Genomic DNA, 16,766 nt, shown 5'->3' with positions numbered 1-16,766 from the left:
GATTATCTGCAACACCCAAAGATCTGTGGTGATAGTCGACCAGGCTTGTAGGAAGTTGGTTAATCTGCCTCCAATAAACGTAGGGGTTTATTGGAGGCACCAGTTACCTTCAAAAAAAGACGCGGGTTTTGGATTGTTTTGCTGTGTTTGGGCCCACCTCGCCGCTGCTAGGTTTGTTGTCCCTGTGGGCATTGAACTGGTGTATATGGAGTAGTTCTGTAGGATTGGTAAGGCTTGAATTTACGTCTTTGGTATGTGGGACGTCGAAATTGCGGAACGTAGCAACAAGAGAAAGAGGTATGTGGTTAAGGACTGTACTGCCACTGATTGTTCTTTTAGTTGTGCTACAGTCTCTTGTAGACTGTCTCCGAACAAGTTGTCCCCTGTACAGGAGAGGTTTGCCAACTTTTTGTGGAAGTCTTCACGAATAGCACTGGATCTGAGCCATGCTGTTTTACGGGTTGTGATGGCAGTTGCAGATCTAGAATTTGTTTCAAACGATTCATAGATCGTTCTGAGGTGGTGTCGCGTAGCCTCCTCTAATGTCTTGCAATGCTTGAGGTGGGGCTGGTGTGGTTTCCGCTGATGGAAATAGGAGTTTTAATTGCTGCACACACTCATACATATATTGGACTATGTAGAACTGATGTTGATTTATTCGAGCTGTCAACATTGCGGACTGGAAGCATTTCTTAGCAAAGTCGTCCAAATATTTATGATACTTCCCCTGGGGGAACGCTGGAGTGTGTTTGTCCTCTTTGCCCTCTGTAGCGCAGACTCCAGCACTATAGAGGCGTGTGGCAATTGTGATGAACAGAATTTTGAGTGTCATTTTGAATTTTAGATTGATTTTCCTTGATACTGGAGGAATTATGAAAGGGGTCTCCCAAGATATTTCCAACAGGGAATCCAAAAGTTGATGTGATGGGTCTAGAAGCTTTTGCGTGTCCAGACTTAAAGTTGTGCCAACTCTGAGAAACTTTGGGTAGGAAAGGTCCTCGGGGGGGGGGGGGGGGGGGGGTTGGTTTATGGTTCTTGTGGCTCCTCTGTGGGGTCGGCAGGATATCCGGTGGAATTATCAGGGGAGGTATGCTGTGAAACAGGATGTGGAAATGGTTCCATGGAATCCTGAGATTGGAGGTGGAGAAGACTATCTTGGTGGAGACATAGGTGGGAGTTGAGGCACCACTGGAGGTAAGCTTTGTGGCGCACTCTGACTCCAGATTGGGTGATGGTGCCCACGGTATTTGTAAACTTGATTGTACAGAGGCAAAGAACCCTGTGAGAGCTGAAGAAATCTGAGCAATTGCCTGCTGTGTTAAGTCAGGCAATCCCGGTAGGTTAGGGAGATGTGGAGGAATGTCAGGTAAACATTCATTCCCAGATAATGGCAGTTGTCGAGGTTCAGAGAGATTACGCCCTCAGAATACAGAGGACAGATCTGAATACACTCAAATGGATGAGAGTGTCTCTCTTTTGGTACTCCTGTCCGGTTGAGACTGATATAGGGGAGTAAAAAATCCCTTTGAGGTAGGTGATTGATTCCCCTCACTAACGTTGTGTTGCTTGGATTTTCTTTTATAGGGTTTATTGGTATCCCTATGTGACTATTGATGAAGGCGTAGAGGAAGGTCTAGGATGTGGTGGTGACGGTTCCACTATCTGCTCCTCTTGTGGTTGAGGCCTTTGCGGATACATCTGTGGTACCGGAGTCTGTGGCGCACGAGATGATTTGTGTGTCGAATGTTTGACACTTCAGTGCCGTCTGCGTCAAACCGGGCATACGATGTGACTGCTTCGGAGTCGAGTGCGTCGGTATCGTAAGGATCCGTCTCTGCATCGATGGAATTTGCTTCAGCGCCGGCGTCAAATAAGATTGCTTCAACGTCGATTTTGCTGATGCCGAATGCAACGCATGCTTTGATGCTTGTTGGGCCGGTGGCGGAGGTTCTTGCGCCCGCTGCTTCAGCGGCGCTAAATTCGGCAATTTTGTGGAGTCTGATGTTGGCCTGTGATCTGTTCTGCCTGTATGACTCCTATCTGCCTGCTCCCTTGTTGGAGGAGAGGGTTGGTCATGTCAGTGGTGCTTCTCTTTATGTTTGGGCCTGTGACCCATAGATGGGTCCACCTGCCTGGGTACTGGCCCTGACGACGAATGAGCCTCAGAATGGGGGGCATGAGCCACTAGTGCCTCGAAGCCTTTCCATTTTTTCAGCCCTCTGACGTCTGGCTCTAGGTGACATTCTGCTGCAGTGGGAACAGTCATCCTGTTTGTGGTCTGGGCCCAGACACACAACATTGGGAATGTCAGTCTCTCACGGATGTTATTTTGCCACACGAGCAGTGTTTTAACCCTGATGGTCGTGGCATGTTCCCTCCGATGTTTAACAATATTTTCTCTTTAAATTTCTGAGGATACTAGATGCTCCGAATGCGATCCCGCGTGCAGAAAAGACAGACTAAGGAGAACCTGTCTTCCTGCGCGGGAACACGCGCAGCCGCAGAGCAAAGCTCTGCACTAAGCTTTAGTAAAGCTCCGCCTCCTGGGCCTTGATAGACAGTCCCATCAACAGCATGGCTAATTCAGCTCTGCTATCGACAGGAAGAGGTTGGGAACTCCTGGCTTAGACAAATGTTCCTATCCAAAAAATAAAAAAACAAAAATTTGAAAACGAATTCATAAAATGAGTACTAGTTATAACCATTTCACCTTAGCAGATGTGGCTAAACTCTGCTTCATTATAGAAACATAGAAATGACGGCAGAAGAAAACCAAACGGCCCATCCAGTCTGCCCAGCAAGCCTCACACATTTTTTCTCTCATACTTATGTTTCTCTTAGCTCTTGGTTCTATTTCCCTTCCACCCCCACCATTAATGTAGAGAGCAGTGATGGAGCTGCATCCAAGTGAAATGTCTAGCTTGATTAGTTAGGGGTAGTAACCGCCACAATAAGCAAGCTACACCCATGCTTATTTGTTTTACCCAGACTATGCTATACAGCCCTTATTGGTTGTTTTTCTTCTCCCCTGCCGTTGAAGCAGAGAGCTCTGCTGGATGTGTGAAGTATCAGTTTTTCTTCAGCCCTGCCGTTGAAGCAGAGAACTATGCTGGATATGCATTGAAAGTGAAGTATCAGGCACATTTGGTTTGGGGTAGTAACCGCCGTAACAAGCCAGCTACTCCCCTCTTTGTGAGTGCAAATCCTTTTTTCCATATTTCCTCTTGCTGTTGAAGCTTAGAGTGATATTGGAGTCACAGTAACCATGTATATGATTATTGAATAAGGGTATTCTTTCCAGGTAGTAGCCATCATTCTGGCGAGTCCCCCACTCTTCATTGGCGGCCTCTTGAATTTATGGATCCACAGTGTTTATCCCACGCCCCTTTGAAGTCCTTCACAGTTCTGGTCTTCACCACTTCCTCCGGAAGGGCATTCCCAGGCATCCACCACCCTCTCCGTGAAGAAATACTTCCTGACGTTGGTTCTGCTGATTTTTTTCCTATGGAAAAGGTTTGTCGTTGTCTTTGGATCATTAAAACCTTTCAAGTATCTGAAAGTCTGTATCATATCACCTCTGCTCCTCCTTTCCTCCAGGGTGTACATATTTAGATTCTTCAATCTCTCCTCATAAGTCATTTGATGAAGACCTTCCACCTTTTTGGTCGCCCTTCTCTGGACCGCCTCCATCTTGTCTCTGTCTCTTCGGAGATACGGTCTCCAGAACTGAACACAATACTCCAGGTGAGGTCTCACCAAGGACCTGTACAAGGGGATAATCACTTCCCTTTTCTTACTCTATATTCCTCTCTCTATGCAGCCCAGCATTCTTCTGGCTTTTGCTATCGCCTTGTCGCATTGTTTTGCAGACTTCATATCATTAGACACTATCACCCCAAGGTCCCTCTCCTGCTCATCAGCCTTTCCCCCCCCCATCAAATACAATTCATTCGGATTTCCACTCCCCATATGCATGACTTTGCACTTCTTGGCATTGAATCTCAGCTGCCATATCTTCGACCACTCTTCCAGTTTCCTTAGATCTCGTCTCATTCTCTCCACTCCTTCTGGCGTGTCCACTCTGTTGCAGGTCTTAGTGTCATCCGCAAAAAGACAAACCTTACCTTCTATCCCGTCCGCAATGTCGCTCACAAAGATATTGAACAGGACCGGTCCCAACACCGATCCTTGCGGTACACCACTTAAAACCGCTCTCTCTTCAGAGAAAGTTCCGTTTACCATCACACATTGTCTTCTGTCCGTCAACCAATATGCAATCCAGGTCACCACCTTGGCACTCACTCCTAAGCTTCTCGTTTTATTCACCAGTCTCCTGTGTGGAACCGTATCAAAAGCTTTGCTGAAATCCAAGTATATGATATCGAGCGCTCTTCCTCGATCCAATTCCTTGGTTACCCAGTCAAAAAAGTCAATCAGATTTGTCTGACAGGATCTTCCCCTGGTGAATCCATGTTGCCTCTGGTCCATCAATTCTCCGGACTGTAGATAGTTCACTATTCTCTCTTTCAGCAGTGACTCCATTACTTTTCCCACCACCGAAGTGAGGCCAACTGGTCTGTAGTTGCCAGCCTCCTCCCTGTTCCCACTCTTGTGAAGCAGGACCACCACCGCTCTTCTCCAATCACTCGGCACCACTCCCGTTTCTAGGGATCTATTGAACAGGTCACACAGCGGACCTGCCAGAACATCTCTGAGCTCCCTCAATATCCTTTGATGTATCCCATCAGGCCCCATGGCTTTGTCCACTTTCAGGTTCTTTAGCTCTTCCCACACATTTTCTACTGTAAAAGGATTTTCATCTATTCCACTTCCCTCCAGTTTTTTGTTGTGTAGAGTTGGTCCTTCTCCAGGGTCTTCTTTAGTGAACACAGAGCTGAAGTATTCGTTTAATATTTCTGCCATTTCTTCGTCTCTCTCCACACATTGATCATTACCACCTTTCAATTTCACTATACCACTTTGGACCTTTCTCTTTTCACTGATGTATCTGAAAAATGTTTTGTCACCATTTTTTTTATCTCCTTGGCAATCCTCTCTTCTGCTTGACTTTTTGCCAACTTGATTAATTTGTCTCCCTCAGTTGATACAAATATTCTTCTTTGTGCTCCTCCCTTTGGGATCCTTTATATTTCTTGAATGCTGTTCTTTTCGCTTTAATTTTGTCAGCCACCTCCTTTGAGAACCAGATAGGTTTCAATTTTCTTTTGCTTTTCTTTACATTTCTAACATATAGAGCAGTTGCCTTGGTGATTGGACCACTGCTGATCCACATCTCTCTCGTTCTCCCATCCTTTAAGTTCTTCCTCCAGGTACTTCCCCAATACCTCAAAGTCTGTGTTTTTGAACTGTAAAACTCGGGTCTTTGTGGTTCTTTTCCCTATTCTTTTAGTGATATTAAACCATACCGTTTGATGATCACTGCTGCTGAGGTGGGCGCCCACCTGGACATCTGAGACATTATCTGCATTAGTGAGCACAAAGTCGAGTATAGCTCCTTCTCTCGTGGGTTCCAACACCATTTGTTTGAACAAAGATACTTGCATGGCATCCACTAACGCTCTACTATTTTTAGTTTCTGCAGGTGGGATTTTCCAGTCTACATCTGGCATATTAAAGTCACCCACGATCACCACTTCTCCCTTCTTACCTATCTTATGGATGTCTTCAACCAGACATCTGTCCAGCTCTTCCTTTTGGTTTGGAGGCCTGTAAACCACTCCAATATAAATGGATGCTCCGTCATCTTTTTTTAGGTCGACCCATAGAGCTTCTTCCTTGCCCCAACTTCCTTGCAGCTCAGATGCTTGGATGTTGTTTCTGACAAAGAGCCACACCTCCCCCTTTTCTATCCTCTCTGTCCTTCCTTAACAAGTTAAAGCCTGGAATTGTTGTATCCCAAATCGTGAGATTCTGTGAACCATGTCTCTGTGATAGCAACAATGTCCAATTCTGCCTCAGTCATTAGGGCCTGCAGATCTGGGATTTTATTTCCCAAACTATGAGCGTTTGTGGTCATAGCCTTCCAGTTACTCTCTTTAAGGTTATTGCTTTTCCTGGACTCCTTATGAGATTTTGAGATTTGTTATTCACTTCACTCTTTCCTTTTGCAGTTGTGCCACTGTTGACAGAGTTATCCATCTCAATTAGATTTTTCTTTTGTTTATGGATCTTGAAATTCTGCATGCATTGTGTTTGTTTTCTATTTTCTGGTAACACTTCAATGTTTTTCTCAAGAACTTCTTCAGTTTTTAATATAGAGAAGGCTTTTTGTTCGTTTTAGGAAATTGTGTCTAGGAAGATTTGAACTCAGAATCAATTTTTCCTTTTAATGAAAATGTGTTTTAAGAGTAAGTTCCTTATCCAATTGTAAAAGCAAGTTTGCTGGTGTTTCTAAAGATAGTATGAATTAGCCATGCTGTCTGGGACATCCTCCAGCTTTAAGGCAGAGCTTCTCTCCAAGATGACAGAGCTTTTGCTCTGTGAAGCTGCACTGTCTTCCCACACAATCGCCATCTTCTCCTCAGTTTAACATAATGTGTCCAACGGAGCGGTGCTCGGAGAGGTGGGCGGGTCAGCATAGCTAATTCATCCTATGGAAACACCATTTATGGTAAGCAAACTTGCCATTTTCCCCCCCGACCATAACAGTCTGAATTAGCCATGCTTTCCGGGAGTCCCAGCTTAGGGTTGTGCTGATTGCACCCCCACTGTTTGTACAACCTGGCAGTGAAATGGACAGCCTCACTGTCTTGTGGAAGAAGCCAACACTGTGTCTGATGTCTACTGGTCAGGAGACACGAAGGTATGAGGAAATGACCATGTGGCTGCCTTATAAAGGTCCAGCAACATTACCATGTGAAGATGCACAATGGAAGCAACTGCCCACACTTGGTGCATTTTGATTTTGTTGGGAAGTGCCCTTGGCTGCTTGGAGTAACAGAACTGAATACATTGGGAAACCCAGCTAGATAGGGTTCTCTTTGCCACTGGTAGGCCAGGGGCATTTGGGTTGAAAGACACAGAGTTGAGAACTTCTCTTGTCCAAATGCATCCTTTGTAATAGCCAAAGCTCTTTTATAGTCTAGGGTGTGAAGTAGACATTCTCTATCATTGCTGTGTGGTTTGGGGAAGAACGTTGGCAACGTGATGGGTTCGATTCAGATGGAACAATGAAATCACCTTAGGTAAGGAGGGATGAGCATGTAAGGTCACTTTAGTGTGGTGAAACTGCAAATAGGGTGGGTAGTGAACTAGGGACTGAAGTTTGCTGACCCACCTAGCTGAAGTCACTGCAACTAGGACCACCACTTTCCAGGTCTAATATTTCCTGTGGCTGCTGTCCATAGGTTCAAAAGGAAGCAGCATGAGCTGTTCCAAAACCAGTTTAAGGTCCCAAGGAACTTGTAGTTTGGCCACTGGCGGTCTCAATCTTAAGTCACCTTTCACGAAGCAAGAGATCAAGGAATGTTTTGAAATAGGAAGGTCATTGTATGGGTGATACGCCGCAATAATACTCACATGAACCCTGACTGAGGCGGTTGCCAATCCCGATTGATAGTGTGTGTGCAGGTACTCGAGCAAGGATTCCAGTGAACAGGAAAATGGATTTATCCCCACTGTCCTGACACCACGTCATATAATGGTGCCACTTACAGATAATCAGCGGGTTTGACAGCCGACGCTCAATTTTTCCGGAGTCGGGTCTCAAGCCCGCTGACAGCCATGGGTTCGGAAAACGGACGCCGGTATAATTGAGTGTCTGTCTTCCGACCCGCGGGCATATTTTAATTTTTTTTTTTATCGCTATGATATTAAGTCAGGGGGTAACAGAAAAGCAGTTTTTTCTGCTTTTCTGTACACTTTCCCTGTGCTGGCAGAAATTAACGCCTGTCTTTGGGCAGGCGTTAATTTCTGAAAGTAAAATGTGCGGCTCGGCTGCACATTTTACTTTCTGTATCGCGTGGGAAAAACTAATAGGGCCTTCAACATGCATTTGCATGTTGCGGGCGCTATTAGTTTCGGGGGGTTGGCCGCATGTTAAAAGTGCGCTCCACCGGAGCACACTGTACTTTATCAGCCTTATATAAATTAGTTGCCTTGGTAATTGCTCCTTTTAGTTTGGTCCACATCTCTTGTTCTCCCAGCCTTCTAGTTCTTCCTCCAGGTACCCATTTCATCAAAGTCTGTGTTTTTAAACTGCAAAACTCGGGTCTTCGTGCTTTTCTCCGTATCCTTTTTGTGATATGAAACCATACCGTTTGATGATCCCTGGTGCGGAGGTGGGCACCCACCTGGACATTAGAGACATTATCTCAATTAGTGAACATTAAATAGAGTATAGCTCCCTCCCTCGTGGGCTCCATTACCATTTGTTTGAACAGAGCCCCTTGCAGGACATCCACTATTTCTCTATTCTTAGATCCTGCAGAAGGGATTCTCCAGTCTACATCCGGCAGATTAAAGTCTAACGATTACCGCTTCTCCCTTCTTTCGGATGTCTTCAACCAGATCTGTCAAGCTCTTCCTTTTGATTTGGAGGCCTGTAAACCACTCCAATAAAAAATGGATGCCCCATCATTTTTTTTAGGTTGACCCATAGTGCTTCTTCATTGCAGCTCAGATGTTTGGATATTGTTTCTGACAAAGAGCCACTCCTCTCCCTTTCCTATCCTCTCTGTTCTTCCTTAACAAGTTATAGCCCGGTATTGACGTATCCCAATCATGAGATTCCATGAACCACGTCTCTGTGACAGCAACAATGTCCAAGTCCACCTCCACCATTAAGTCTTGCAGATCTGGGATTTTATTGCCCAAACTACGAGCATTTGTGCTCATAGCTTTCCAGCTTCTCTCATTCAGGTTACTGCTTTTCCTGGACTCCTTTTGTGACTTATTTAGTTGAGTTTTGTTATCCATATCACCCTTTCCCTTTGCACTTGTGCAAAGGAAAAGGTTAGTGCCTCTGATGATAGTCACCCAGCACAATGAGCTTTTTCCTTTGGTTACTGATGATTTTATGGAATTTCTGTATGCACTGGGTTCTCTTTTCAGATAACACTTCAATCTTTTCTCAAGAACTTCTTCAGTATTTAATACAGAGAAGGCTTTTTGTACTTGTTGCACTTGATACAGTGTGTCTCCACATCACAGGTCTAATTCTACCAGAGCCCACTGTAATCCTGTTTTTCGAGTTCCTTAATGCCCTGTGTGAGAGGGGGGTAGACGTGTGGGCTGCACAGCTGTCAGCGTGTGTCTGTGGGTTCCAGGTCTTATCCTACCTGAGCCCACTGTAAATCTTTCCTTGACTTTTGGTTTTTCTGTGGTAATGGGGAATTAATTCCTGAATAATGTAAAGTGGGTGAAATTCTCTTTATTGAAGCTAATTCAGCTGTAACTTTAGCCAGCTCCTTTTTCAAGGAAGAGAGTTCCAGACAATTTCCCTCAGAATAAAGGCTCCACAATAGTTACCTTGGATAGTCCTCATTTTGGTAATTTGATTGTTAACACCTAAGGAAATGCCAATTTACTAATTTATCTTGTTGCCAATTATGTATTTAGGAAGACTATATCAGAAAAACAAAACTAAGGGTGGGTGGGAGTTAAACAGTTAGCCCTTGGTCAAGGATGTTCTCAGGACTCTGTATCTGCAATTGAGTTTGATATGACCCTCCCCCTGGTTGGTTTACTATGTTAAACTTTTACTTAGCTGGACACAAGAAGCTTTAGTGCTCCCTGGCTTGTTGCTGAGCACAGCCCACAATGGATCTGATTGACCCCTGCTGGTTCTCTGAGTCAGCCACGCCCAAGCTAGGTAGAGCAGGACACTTTCTGGAAGTTTATTTTGTCCTTGGCTTTAAATGATCCCTCAGCAATTTATGCCCCAATATTAATATCTAAACAGATTAGTGACAGCTAAATCCAAATAAGAGAGATTCTAATTAAAAGCTAGATTGGTTTTTTTGGGGGGGGGGGGGGGGGGGGTTCTTGAATCTTAAAGAAACCCAACAGCAAGTTAATATACTATATCTAGAAAGAGAAAGATTATAATAAAATGAAAGCACAGACAGCAATATATTATACACAGAAGCCTTGTACAATAATTATAAATTAATAAAAACAGTTCTTAGCTGCACACTGGAAGCAGTCTGGCTCCTCGCTGTGTACAGCCCACTTCTGCAATGAATGACCAAGTTAAAAAAAAAAAAGAAAACTAGGCAGATCTGCAGGGTTTTAAAGGTCAGGGCTACTTGGAGGGAGTGAAGGCTATTAAATTAGGGGGTTTGGAGGACCTCCCTCACGGGCCGATACAATACAGTACAGTGCACTCCGACGGAGCACACTTAACCTGCCATTGGACGTGCGTTTTTCCTTACCCCTTATTCAGTAAGGGGCGGAAAATTCGCGTCCGACTCGCCGAACCTAATAGCACCCTCAACATGCAAATGCATGTTGATGGCCCTATTAGGTATTCGTGCGCGATTCAGTAAGTAAAATGTGCAGCCAAGCGGCACATTTTACTTTGTTACTCTCTGCCTTTACTCACATTGTTAATTGTAAACCGGGTTGATGTGATTCCTATCATGAAACTCGGTATAATAAAAATAACAAATAAATAAATAAATAAATAAATAAATAAATTTTACTTTCAGAAATTAGCGCCTACCCATAAGGTAGGCGCTAATTTCTTCGGGCACCGGGAAAGTGCACAGAAAAGCAGTTTTTACTGATGATATTAAGTCAGAGGTCCCAAAGGGTAAAAAAAAAAAGTAAAAAAAGAGAACAAAAAAAATGTTGAAATCGGCCGGCGGCTGTCTGGTCGAAAACTGGATGCTCAATTTTGCCGGTGTCCGGTTTCTGAGCCCGTGGCTGTCAGCGGGCTCGAGAACCGATGCCGGCAAAATTGAGCGTCTGCTGTCAAACCCGCTGACAGCCGCCGCTCTGGGGCAAAAAGGAGGCGCTAGGGACGCGCTAGTGTCCCCAGCGCCTCCTTTTGCCCGTTTCTACCGCCGGACCTAATTTAAATACCGAATCGCGGGCATTCGCCCACTCTCCCGCAGACTTTACTTAATCGGCCCGCCAGAAGGGCAAAATGTTAAGACTGGGAGTGGTGTCGGCACGCACAACCTTTTTAAAATATAATTTATGGAGACGCGGGATTTGCGCACACATGTGCATGTGACGAGACTAATTTATAACATGCAAGAATGTCAAACAATGTCCGCACACCACTTAGTTGCCATTTCCGTGCACATAAAGACTTGCGTACATATAAACCACATTTTCTACATACAAAGGTTTCAGCACCGAAAGTATTTTTATGCTCTGGTACATGCCCTGGTACATGAACTCTTAACTCAAAACTTCTGCCCATAAACTAACATTAGCCCTGGAAACTTCACTCCACCTCTGACTACATATTGTGTTTTCTTAGCACCAGTCTACTTAAGCCAGAACACTTCTCTGCATTGAAGGGGGATGAAAAGAGGGGTAACAGCTAATACTTTCATTAGCTTTAGACTTGCAAGGAAGGACACCAACCTGTATGCACATTGTCATATATAAAAGCTACATCAGGAGTAAAGTTTGCTCTCAGAAAGATGTGCACAAAATGGCAGGATGAACAGAGCTAAGGGCACCTTATTAGAACAGCCTAAGAATTAGTGAAAGATTTTCAGTCTTCTTGCCAAGATAAAGTGTCTGAGCCATGGTGGTTCCTTCTTGGCCTTTTGGTAGATAATGAAAAGATACAATACCCCCACCCACCTGTTTAAAAATTTAACAAAAGATTAGGATATTTACAGACATGAGAATTTTGTTCATCATTGTAAGACTTTTGGTATTCAAAGATAAACCAGAGGGCTATCTTTACTCTAGGATCGTGATGGCAAACTCCAGTCCGAGCGTCACAAACAGGCCAGGTTTTTAGGATATCTACAATAAATAAGCATGAGAAAGGATTTGCATGCAAGCAAATCTCATGCATATTCATTGTGGATATCCTGAAAATCTGGCCTATGTGGCACTCGAGGACTGGAGCTTAAGATCACTGCTCTAGGCAAAGATCTGAGATGCTTCCAACACAGCAGTTTGGATTGGGAGCAACCTCTAGGACCATTGAATGCGACCTTGTATTACTGGATGAAAGGCTATGCTTCCGCAGCTCTGAAGCAATCTATTTTGCATCAAGTTGCTGACTAATGGATTGTCTGAACTATGATGTAATGTTAAACTGCTTTTGGAGAGGGACAAAAGTGCAATTTTGAGAACAAATCCCACTTAAAATCCATAGCACTTATACTCCTGGGGAAATTCTGAACAAAACAAGAATAAAATCATGCAAAATTATATTGGTCAAAATAATATACATTACAGTCCAATTTAAAGTGTCATACGGGAAGTTCTTTAAGACAGTTTTAAATATTTTGAGCAAGAGTATTCTCCCTATTCCCCTGGCCAGACCCCTTTCACTTTGCCCTTTCCGGCCCCAACTTCTCTAATATATCTTACCTCCCCCTCCCAGAGTTTGACCCCTCTCTCAATATTGCCCTCACAGACTCCTGGTCCCTCCTCATGTACCTACACACACCCCTTCACATAGGCTCCCTCTCTTACAAAAAGACACCCTCATTCTCTCACACAATCCCTTTTTCACAAACATACCAGTTCCCAAGCTCACATTTACATGCTCCCTTACAGCCTCCCACTCTGGCAAACATACAGACACAATCACACAGGGTCTCTCACACAAACACACATACCCTTCACCCATACACAGGCTCCCTCACACATACCCCTATTCACAGTCTCATCTTTGCAACTAATGGGATAGGCTCTGCTTGCAGCACTATGGGTTGCTATATTCTTTGCCACAAGCAGTTTGGGATAGAAAGAGCCTACATGTCTCAGTCAGCATCTGAGAAAATTCTATTTCTGCAAAAACAGATCACAGAAACAATACATACGTTTAAAAAGCTAGCTAAACAACATGTAGGACTAACATTTTTCGGGTGAAGCCTATTGTACATGGCAGTGTGGTGTATATTCTGACTTGTTTTTGTTTGAGTTGTCCAAGGTCAGCCATAACTAGAAAAGGATAATTACAGTATGTACAGGCATGAAGTTCTATCCAATAGGTAAATGCCTCAGGCATTTACATTACAAGATGCTGCAATGCTTTCAGTCGCTATAAAGAGCTGTTGCCAGTTTGTGCTGTTCTTTCCAGAAAGACATCTGCACTGCAGGCAAAGGCTGCCCATTACCAAACAATCCATGAAAAACGAATGCCTCCGCCCTTTAAAGACAGCCTCTGGATCAAATACATATAGACTGCTTTGCTGCCATGTTATGATGCATTGAAACAATGGGAATAGGGTTTGCATCACCCCAGATTAAAAATCAGTTTTTAGGAGTGGTATTTCAGCTGCTCTTCAATATACCCTACAATAAAGGTGCAGAATGAGAGGACATTTCTCAGGAAGCATGAAAATAGGTGATGTCACCCCACTCTAGTAAGAGACAGGGAACAGCAGAAGGGGGGGATGGGAAAGAAGGTCCATTTTGAACCTACTGCCTTGGTTTGCCAAAAAGCACGAATTTTCTGCCATGTTTTGCACACTGCATAGCAAACAAAAAAATTCAAAACCAGAACTTGCAATTCGATAGCAATATAAAATAAATTGAAAATTAACAAAGTAGCTGATGCAAACATGCATTCCGGGTCCCCAAACTCCCATCACCCCAAATCCACCAAAACAAAGAGAAAAATGAGTAGCTAAGATTAACATTTTCAATTAATATGGGAAAAACATTGATACTGAACACTTTTCCCAAACATTTGCTTTTCATTTTAATAATATGGTAAATGGAGATAAGATTTTTTTTTTTAGGCAGAAAAAAAGGTTTCAGATCTATAAAGGATAGGGAGGTTGTCATTGTTTAAGAAAGCTGAAGCAGATTATCAAACTTGAGTAGCTAGATTTAGAGAGGAGTTAAATTTATGGTTTCTGATGCTGTTCAAAATCAGGGAACAGATGATAAGATTTGTAAATGAAGGAAAGTTTTCTGGGGTTAAAGAGGAAAATCGATCAAAGGCCTAAGTGTTTTCTGGAAATCCAGAAATTCAAGCATAAACCAATCCATAGAAGATGAAAGTAGGGGTAAGAATTTCTATCCTTCCTCGCTGGGTTCAGGACTGGTTGAGATCAGATAATGGGGAGGGGGGGGGGGGGGGGGAGGCACTGTAGTTTCCTCCTTTCTTCCAGCTCAAATCAGAACCAAGGCTGGGTTTCTGGCACTGTGTCTAGTTACATCTACTCAGGAATTTTTTACCCTCTAACAGACCATCCTTCCTTAGTCTGATCATCGAAACAACAGTCCAGAAATCATGCATCAGGGTATCTCCCACATTTGTGCAAATCCAGATACCAAGTGACATGTTTATCAATAATTTATCTCCAATTCCATCTAACCTGGGATGCAAAGACCCCAATCTGGGATTTGACCGCTCCCCATGCAAATGCACAGCATTTGCCACTATGGCATCAAGCCAGCCCTAGGGGGCAGATTTCTGAAATAAGAATTAGTTTAGGGCGGAGTCCAGATAGTGTTTGGATTAAAAGAGATAAGTTTCTAGTGTCAGAAGAAGGGTATTTGAACAGAGGAGTTTCTGGGTGGAAAATGCAGATTTAATTTCTTCATTTCTCAGCACAGGTATATGGGGACAGAGTTAAAACTACTCTGCAGACCCATTCTTACGTCAGAAGCGGAAGGGGGGGGGGGAGGGGTAGAGAGAGGGCTCACGGTTAAGGGGAGGCGAATCAGATACCTTGCTTCCACAATAGGGTCTTAGAAGAAGACATGCGTTTGAAGTGTCTTCTGATTTCAGGGGCGGAGTTTTCACTCAAACCCCCCTCTACTTTCTGGGATACTAGAGGGTTTCCTAAGATTTTTCAGAGTTACCTCTGCCAAGATCATAAGATTAAGGAATTGCTGCCCTTAGCTCCTCTAAGGGGCGTGCGTGCGCGTCTGTGTGTGGGATAGAGGGAAAGTCTGTGGCAGCAATTCTTATAATCTCACCCCCTTTATCTATGTCCCGGAGAGCGGGTCTCTTTATCTCTCGAAATACCAGAGAGCTCGCTTACCGGCACATGGTGCTTCAGTGTGAGGGGCGGTGGCAGGCCGCGAGCTGGGCTCTCCACCAGATCCATGCGATGAAGAGATGTAAGGGGATTGGGCGGCGTTGTCCGCCATGGCTACTTTTCACAGCTGCAGTGACGACGGCGAAAAGCGTCCCAGGACAACCTCTTCTCCTCACAGAGGCCGAAAATAAACAAATAACAGAGAAAGATGGCTACGTACAACCAATCCACCACTGCCGCTTATTAACTGACCGAGCACAGGAGGCTTCAACTGCACCTGCGCACACTGCCCAGTGCTCGGCCCGCCTACCAATCAGCGCGCGCACTTCACAATCGGCCCCTCCCACCCACCAACCGCCGTAGCGCCTACCGCTCAGTAGCACCACCCACCTATCAACTGACCAACCGCTGCCGCGTGCATAACTCAGAGGACCCCGCCCATTTAGCAATAGACCAACCGTCGCTGTGCCCACTGATCAGCCTCCTGCCTAACTACTAACCAAGCAACCAATCGCCGCTGGGCGCCCTGACCTTTCTTTTATTTTCTTTTTCTTTTTGTCTTTTCACTCAGGAGGCGCACAGGTTAACAGGCCGATACAGGGGTAGAGCAGGCGAGCCCGCAATTCACTAAAAAAAAATATTCAAATTAGACCCAGCGGTAAAAAGAGGCGCCAGGGACACTAGCACATCCCTAGTGCCTCTTTTTTGACAGGAGTGGCGGCTGTCAGCAAGTTTGCTTTTCTGTACTTCTTTTTTAAAGTAAAAACAAAAATAACTCGGCAGACCGCTGAGTTATGAAGACCAATGCCGGTAACTGGCAGCCGCTGCTGCTGCGGGTCACTTTAGCAAGGAGGCGCTAAGATCACGCGGGACTAACTAATAGGATCATCAGTTTGCATGTTGCGGGCACTGTTAGTTTCGGGGGGGGGATTTGACCGTGTGTTTTCCACTTGCTATTTCCCCTTACTGTATAAGGGGTAAAAATAGCGCGTCGAAAATACGCAGTCAAACGGGGGCTAATAACTGCATCGACCCCCTAATTTACATATTGCATGGCGCCCCCCCTTTGCGGACGCCATGCATGCATTAAGAAAGCTTAACGCAAAGGGGGGGCGCCATGCAATATGTAAATTAGGGGTTCACGCTAGGAAGGAGGTGCTAGGGTCGCTTGTGCAACCTTAGCGCCTCCTTGCTAACGTGACCCACTGCGGATGCCGGTTATGAAGACCGACGCCAGTAAACTTGGCCTTGGTTTTCATAACCTGCGTGTCTGCCAGTAATGAAAACCGACGCCGAGTTTACCGGCATCGGTCTTCATAACTCGGCGGTCTGCCGAGTTTTTTGGGGTTTTTTTACTTTTCAATGCGCTCAGCTATTAGCAGGCATTAATATCGGAGCGATAAATGTGCATCTGAGACTCATTTATCTTTTTGCATTTGGAGTGAATGAGTAATAGCCTCATTCACATGCATTTGCATGTGATAAGCGCTAACTCATTCACTCCGCGTCGGACGCGCGTTAAATAGGCACTAATCCTAACATTGGTTCTGAGTCTTCCAGGGATCACGATTTGAAGCTCCAGGGAGGAAGACTCAGAACCAATGTCAG

General features: G+C 44.6%; 1 protein-coding gene across 1 annotated transcript in view; it reads right to left on the bottom strand.

The window, feature by feature from the left end:
* The window catches only part of RTN3 (reticulon 3), a 139,916-nt gene extending 124,445 nt beyond the window's left edge, over window positions 1-15,471 (bottom strand). The window contains exon 1 of the mRNA XM_029614685.1: window positions 15,162-15,471. Within this exon, the coding sequence (XP_029470545.1) occupies window positions 15,162-15,270 (109 nt within the window). The 5' untranslated portion in view covers window positions 15,271-15,471. The remainder of the gene's footprint in view (window positions 1-15,161) is intronic.
* Between the last annotated feature and the right edge of the window lie 1,295 nt (window positions 15,472-16,766).

Source organism: Rhinatrema bivittatum, chromosome 8 (assembly GCF_901001135.1).
Source record: "Rhinatrema bivittatum chromosome 8, aRhiBiv1.1, whole genome shotgun sequence".
Classification (NCBI taxonomy): domain Eukaryota; kingdom Metazoa; phylum Chordata; class Amphibia; order Gymnophiona; family Rhinatrematidae; genus Rhinatrema; species Rhinatrema bivittatum.
This window is presented reverse-complemented; position numbering and strand designations above follow the sequence as displayed.